At 36.3% G+C, this 7,709-nt stretch overlaps 1 protein-coding gene across 1 annotated transcript in view; it reads right to left on the bottom strand.

Moving 5' to 3' along the window:
- Positions 1 to 20: 20 nt before the first annotated feature.
- LOC117212557 (nose resistant to fluoxetine protein 6-like) overlaps positions 21 to 7,709 on the bottom strand; it is a gene marked incomplete at its 3' end in the record, with an annotated part of 30,289 nt that continues 22,600 nt past the window's right edge. The window contains exons 2-12 of the mRNA XM_033457450.1: positions 3,089 to 3,317; positions 2,279 to 2,523; positions 1,994 to 2,187; positions 1,750 to 1,871; positions 1,401 to 1,643; positions 1,098 to 1,305; positions 845 to 1,010; positions 679 to 758; positions 511 to 606; positions 308 to 437; positions 21 to 222 (exon numbers count right to left, since the gene is read on the bottom strand). Of these exons, the coding sequence (XP_033313341.1) occupies positions 21 to 222; positions 308 to 437; positions 511 to 606; positions 679 to 758; positions 845 to 1,010; positions 1,098 to 1,305; positions 1,401 to 1,643; positions 1,750 to 1,871; positions 1,994 to 2,187; positions 2,279 to 2,523; positions 3,089 to 3,314 (1,912 nt within the window). The remainder of the gene's footprint in view (positions 223 to 307; positions 438 to 510; positions 607 to 678; positions 759 to 844; positions 1,011 to 1,097; positions 1,306 to 1,400; positions 1,644 to 1,749; positions 1,872 to 1,993; positions 2,188 to 2,278; positions 2,524 to 3,088; positions 3,318 to 7,709) is intronic.

Raw genomic sequence — 7,709 nt, 5'->3', positions numbered from 1 at the left:
GAATGACATTAACGAATTACTGAGTGACATGAAAAATATCGAATTACCAGCATGGTTCGTAGTGCATACAACTACCAGCCAGGCTATACCCAGTGCCCAGCCCGTTCTACTGAGGGCCAAATAAAGAACGGCTAAGTTTAAGGACGTGTTATGGTTCACGGGTGTAAATAGAATCGAGCAATTACATAGAATTACCAAGGTCCAACCAAGGACTAAAAATTTCTAAAAGATTGGATTAATCACGTTATTGATAGATGCACAGAAATGTAGGTGTAACGACAAAACTGATAGAAACAGAATATGTTACTTTTGATAACCGCAATTTATAGTTGCATTTGCTAAGAAGGTGACATGTAGCCATTCCTATGAGATAAGGAGATATTCTACACCACGGTCGTATATAAAAGTATGTCAGTGTCTTATATTGCTCATCCAACCTAGGAAAGATAATATAAATATATTTACAAATTCCCTATGTTGCAAAGAGTGTTAAACATTTTGTATACTAACGTAGGCTCGTAATTAAGAGTGTACCCCATGTAAGCGACTGACCCTATCGATGAAACTAAGCTAAAAACGCCTAAGCCAATGGCAATATTGTAATGCCTGAAACAGTCTATTTTAGTGTCCGGATAAAACTGGCCAATGAATTACTACAAAACCAAATTTCAAACTCACGTGATCGATAATATTAGGAGAAAATTACCAAATACGAAGAACTGCATATCATTGGGCAAGTACCAACTCCATGTGAGACACTGCAAACAGTATTTTTCTCCGAAACGATTCTTTCGCTGTAACGCGAACGATGTTTACAATGAATTGCCATAGAAAGTATACGTACTAGGTCATCCCAATGGTAGAAGTTGTTTATGTAAAGTATATTTGTCCACCAATATTTGGAACACTTAGCACTTGGATGCTCGTAGGGAAGAAGTGCTGAGACATGATCATGCCAGGTGAAATTTAATATCGCTATCAGTATAACGGCGAAATATGCAGGTGTAAGCCTACAAAATTAATGTATTTATTTGCTTAGCATCGTATTTGCATCGCGCATAAATTAAAACACAAAGACATATTAAAATCATCCATACCTAATATATCGCTTCATAATTATTTGAAGGAACATATTCACTCTTTCTGTTATAGACGGTACTCTCTCCATTTTTTGTTGTTTCTTGAGAAAAATATACGACGTCAGAAAACCACTCATAAAGAAAAACGTGTCCACCGAAAACGTCGCATTATTTATGATTTCCATGAGTATTTCACCGCCCATCATGTAGTAAAGTGATTTGTTAGCTGCACACACGATTGATGTCGTTAAATGAGTCGTGCTATATCAAAAATCGGAATGTACTAATGAAATTCAAGCGTGATTGTAGCCCATTTCTTACCCATAACATGAAACCCGAACATGAACAAATGCGCAAGAATAATCCATAGCATTCCCAACACTCTAATACCGTAGAATATACGCAAATTCTCTACACCTTCTTGTATTTTAAATAGTGGCCGTACATTTCTGAGCAGCGAAAAACAGAGCAAATATTGATTCATGCGATTTTGTTCCCTCGACTCTGAAGGTGTCGATCCATTGTGATCGGTTTTGCGTTCCCCTTGTGTTCCGTTCTCCAATTCTATTCAAAGTTAACCATACGTTACACAGATTCCCGTGAAATAAACTCGTGGTGATCAGAATCATTAACATCTGGAATATCACATATTATCGCATGTATCGCTTACCTTCCGTACTTCCATCTTGATGCACAATGATTTCCTTTTCGCTGTTTACACGGTTTCGACGGGCGAAAATATCGTATACTGTGGCCGCTGTCACGGTAGTACACAACAATAGCAAAACTCCTCTGTAATCACAGTTTTAAGGTTTCTACTCGATATTTAGTCGAACGCCGATCGTGATACTTGTATTTATGTCGACTGAGAATTGAAATTTGGACTGTCGATTAGGAGCTTGAAATTTACGTACATGATGGAGATCATTTTCGCAGAGAGTAGCCATTGATAATCATTTACCAAATCAGTGACTTCGATGAGCCTGAAGTGTACAGCAAAAAGTTTGCCGATGAGAAGAGTCTTGTCATGCAATGTTTTATCTAGCATCGTGGCTACATCTCGTTTGGTACAGGATGCCGGTAAACAAAGTCCAAGCGTAATTAAATCCTTACAAAAACGTTCGTCACAGTCGTAAAACTCTGCATTATATATCTGATTCGTTATGCTAATCTGGTACATGAGATATGTACGTGCTTACTTCGTCCGGTAGTTCTTGGTGATATTGCATAGTGCTACTGTGCCGCATGCGTCCAATAAAAAAACGGAACTCAAAAGGTGGATGCTCCTCGTTCGGGTTGCGATATATCGTATTGTTCTTTCGTTTCCCCTCCGAGACAAACAGCGTGCGATTTTGAGAGAGAATGGTGCAACCTATACGATCTCCTAACCAATAATTGTGCCCGCTTATAAATCCCCCGTGTGGCACGCCATTGGTGTCCAAAGCTTAAAGAATATATACTGCGTTGGAAACATCTGATGATACTATTGGCAATAAGGATTTTAAGCGGTAAGGAAGTTGAATGCAGAATTTGGCGTTTTGTGTTTAAAGCCAGAAAATTCAGTTCGTTAGAATAAGAAAAACAGCTACGACTATGGCCGTCGCCTTTCCGCACCTCAAACGAAGAAAGTAGTTTCTTGCGCAAGGTGCGAAGGAAGTCTAAGGGTCAAGGTTCAACTCGACTAAAAATTGTGCAGTTGATACAACCGCGACATAATCGTCGCTAGAAGAATTCTGGCGGTTGCATAAAAGTTACTTTTACGGTTATTAATTTTTTCACGGTGTAAATGCGTTTTAAATGCAAACAAGGGATGCGATATGTCACAAAACGTAGCCACAAGCATGGTGTATAGTTATTCGAATTCTATATCCGTTTATGTTTGTACGTTGGTATATAATGGTTAGACGATTATGTGTTATATATTTAATGTGATTTGTTTTATCCTTCCTTTCGTACGCAATTGGCCGACAGTAGAAATTCATTCACACTACCTTAAAAGTTCTGTTTACCTCTTAGACCCCAAAGTATCTGGTTGTCAACAGCATTACGAAATTCATCAAGCTCCGTCCGACATCTGCTGGAATTCAGAAAATCCACATTTTTCAAAACCGCGTACGCTGGAAGTACCTGCCTCATGGTCACTGGGTCCAGCGTGGTCGCTTGGGTCGACACGTAAATCGTTGTTAATGATAAAAGCGATAGCCATATCCACGAGGTAACTTTTCCGTACTGCATGCTCTGGAATAGGATTTGCACTCGGATTATTCAAATTCTCTATTGAAGAAAGTGGTCAACCATATAAATGACCATTATTCTTTCTTATACGATGAAGTAGGTTGTCGCTTTGCCGATACTATGGTCGATCAAGAGTAAGACTACTATGATATGAATGAAATGTTCAGTTCATCTATTGGGTATCAACATTTTCTAGGAAGATCGCGTCAAGACTAGTCGTATCCAACAAGGAACGCATACTTTATGACGTAGGACGCCGACAATGATTTCGAATATTTCATCATATGATTATTACCCAGTTACAGAACCGCAACTAAATTATTGTAGTAGCGCGCCTGTTATCCGCATCTGACTGACTGAAAACTTCAATCATCAGCATGCGAATACTCTGTTGAGCAAATTTTTAATTTTTTCGGTTTTGCTAGGTCAGTATTTGATCGTAGTAGATTCTTGTGACGCAATACCGAACCTGCCAAGCTTTTCTTCCTAGAACTAACGGTTCCCGAAATGCACCAATTTTGAAAAAAATTGCGGGGTTTCAACTTTATGTGGGGATGTTTTGTGCTTTTACAATAGCAGTTACCTCGTTGCAGGAGTATAATGATATGTATTGTCGTTAATATTATAAACATTTAAATATATAACCATGGCAGGCTATATTGCAGACGTTTGTACCAAGAGTTACGTCAAAAGAAACTTGCAAGTCGTGCTTTGTTTACAATTTGAAGGAGGAAAACTTTGGCGAAATACGCTATGGGGATGATATATACAACAATATCTGCAGACGACTGCTATGTGCATTCTGGCGATCAATCGTTCAACCATTGTATCGAGCATTAAACAATGCCACTCGTAGCATTGGATACCACTGGCGTTATTTCGTTTTGTTTTTAAATTGGAAAAAAATATGATTTTCTAGTTCTTTTTGATGATATCCCCAGCAAGAATGCTTACTTCCTCTGAATATTTAGAAACTGAAGAGCTTATTTACTCCACTTCTGGTGCAGAACATAGTATCGTAGGAAAGAGCTTCAGTGAGACTCTATTTTTTGAAGGTGAACTGTTCTTACCTCAAGTCTGGTACAGAGGTTGGTGATTCGAAGTTACGAACGATACTGAACTAACCGTTTCTAATCCTCTGATCCTCTATCCTCTATCCTCTAATCCGATAATAATCCTCTGATCGACGTTTCGTTTGATCAATTAGACTGCCTCAATTACTTACACGGCATCCGTGCGCTGATTGGTTTCACAATGAATGCAAAAAATTCACAATTAGCATTTTATGAGCAAATCATTCCTCAGTGTTCTTAATCAGAATCCCGATACTAAGTCCGATCGAAGCGTTATACTCCGCTAAATTGAAAAATTATAAGATTGAAAAGAAAACTCGTCGTAATGATGCATTCCGCTATTGAGACCACGATGTGCATAGAAATGTAAAAACACTGCTACGTATGTACAATGGAATAGTTTTGGATGTTACAGTGTCGTTCTCTGAAAGTTTCGCTTTTTTGGACGGAACAAGTTATTTCGGCCCAATTATTCTTGTAATGTTGGCTAATGCGCCATCACATCCTTTCACAAGTGAACTTTTAGGAATTTTAAGTGAAATTGTAACGCATAATTATTTAGGTGATACAGTCAGAGATGCATATGGTAATTGATTCTTTTTAGACACGTTACGGGACAAATTTATTGCGTCGTGTATTATTATCTATTAATTACTGGTGATTATGGTATGGGAGTTTTGCGATTTTATAAAAGGTTAAGTTTAAAAGATTGTATTTCTTTGTTGTGCGAAACGTGAAAAGTCGTACCACACCAACCACACTTAATCGCGCTGAGAATATGTCATGTAACCATCTAAATGAAAATGCGAGCCAAATTAGTTTCATGTATTCTTTCTGCAGACAATATTGACATGAATGAAGACATGCAGATACGTTGGATTGGAATGATAACACAAAACGTGACAGATGGAATACAATCATTTATTTTGGAAGGAATCATTTCGTTATATCTATGACGGATTGTGTTATTTTCTATATCTCCTGTAGTTTTGATTCTGTTCGAATCAATTATCCGTAAAACAGCTTATACAAACTTTTTTATCTCTTAATTAGTGCGGATAATTGGCATTCTAAATCTGCTGTATTACAAATAGTCATCCGCGATATTTATTTCCTTTTACCCCATATCATTTGATATCTTATGGATGGTTGACACAATGCCGCGTCAAATTGAACATTTCCGCCTATTACGAATGACATCATATTTCGTCAAACAATACACGGCATTTAAAACTCATATGTGTGGAAAAATACGATGTAAAATAAAGGTCAAATTCTGTGTTTTATGTATTATAACAAACAATAACAAAATATTATACTAGAACGACGCTTTGAGGTCGCTGACCGAAATTGAGGATCGCTTTTTACGGAAATAAGCTGCGGAGAGTTTCGGTGTGATACCTGTTGATATACTGTATGGCTTAGTCTGTATTCCGTGCTAATGTCCTTCGTACTTTATTGTACACTACATTTTATACACCGTGTTAGAATTTCTTTTTACGTTTATCTTATATCCTATATTTATATTTTTATCCATTTATATCGATACGTTTTTACAAATTTTTATAGTTGAACCCACAAAATTCTGACTATCCTAACAATAATAACGTTATGAGGCCATTGAACACTTATTCTATCGCTTAAAAAATTAACAGTTTTCTGCAATGATCAGCTACCTGCAATTTTCCTTTTTTTTCACTTCTTATTCCGATATGAATCGACATCTCACATCAAACACGTAAATTTATATACCATCCATTTAAACTAAGTGTTGTGTTGCATATCCGGTGTTGCAAATCTATGAAATCATCGCCTTGAACCACAATAAACAAGTTTTTTTATATCCTGTGCAAACAATTACGTGTACCTTTCTTTCTCAAGTTTCACAAATTCGAACGACTCTAGAATTACCAAAAGAATCAAAATAATCATTTCACGTAATATATACTTGTATAAAAATGTATATATAAACACCACAGATAGCGCAGTTTATTTCTGTGTTCATTGTAAACGAAGAAATATAATTATTTTTTATTTTTAAGACTTAATACAGAACATGCGAAAAAGCCAAAGTTTTATTTCATATACAGAGTAAATCAAAAGTCAGAACCATCCCGAAATATTTCCACCAGTTTTTATCCAAACGATTTAGATTTGCAACTTGAAGGAAATGCAGTCAAATTTTTTCATAAATATTATTATTCGATTCTTTTAGTTTCTTTATAACTCTCTTTTACAGGGTAGGCAAACGAAAATTTTCGTTGGCTAAATGTGAACCAATTTTGGATAAACGAATGTCGTTTGTATGTTATAAAAATTTGCACTTGGAGCTGCCAGTTTCACAGGCTTAAAACCATCGTAGAAATAAAAAATATCTATCGGGTGATAGGTTAGTTCTCTTTCAGTTTAATTTAATTCAAGAACATTTATCCATATGGAATAGGTAGAAAAAAGTTTCTCTTTGCATGCAAAAATCCAATCTGCCAACAGTGTTGTCATTGTTGTATAACGAATACACATGGAATATTATCTAATAAATATGTATAGCATCATGTTAATGTAGTTTCTTATGTGTGTACATGAATTTGCGCGATGATATAAATAGTAAATTCCTATTGTATTATCAAACAAATTTTGTTACATAACACAGTCTTGTTAACATAAATAAGAAAATAAATTTTTATAATGGTTCTTGTCGTTTAAAGGCGAGAATAAATGTCACAGACAAAAATCATTCGTGGAATGTTGTCGAAAAAAGGTTTTTCATACAACGAATGTAAACATATTAAAACCCAAGATCTCTTAGAAAGAAACTCTTACATCAGAAGTTTTTCCAACTCTGTCAAGTTTAAAACGACGACCGTCTAGTCTTTGCACTTAGGTTACCCTACTCTTCTCCATTCGCTTTTGTTTCATTAAATACTCATGCTCATATAGTTTGGTTAAGTAGTGGCTAGTTGGTTAAGTAGTACTTTTACAGCCTATCAAATCCTTCGGAAATTTCTTTTCTTGGTCTAGTGACATATTACTAGCTTCAAATAGAATATCGTTGGTCATGCACGTACGTACTCTATACATCTAAAAGCAGCGTTAATGCCGTGTTATGGATACAGGGTTTGGCAAAGATGGAACCGGTGCTTGGTGTGTTTCTAGAAGGATTTCTTAGTCTGCTCCACAGTTATTGTTGGTGAGTAATTCGATGACGTTCAGCCTTTTCCTGCAAGATTCTCCTAAGTATTTAATACGGCGAATCCACATTAATTCACTCGGATGGATGCATCCAAGGAGTTTAACGTTACTTGCATATTTTATTTTTGTGCTT

The sequence above is a fragment of the Bombus bifarius genome, unplaced genomic scaffold (genome assembly GCF_011952205.1).
Source record: "Bombus bifarius isolate JDL3187 unplaced genomic scaffold, Bbif_JDL3187 scf7180000008321, whole genome shotgun sequence".
Lineage (NCBI taxonomy): Eukaryota > Metazoa > Arthropoda > Insecta > Hymenoptera > Apidae > Bombus > Bombus bifarius.
This window is presented reverse-complemented; position numbering and strand designations above follow the sequence as displayed.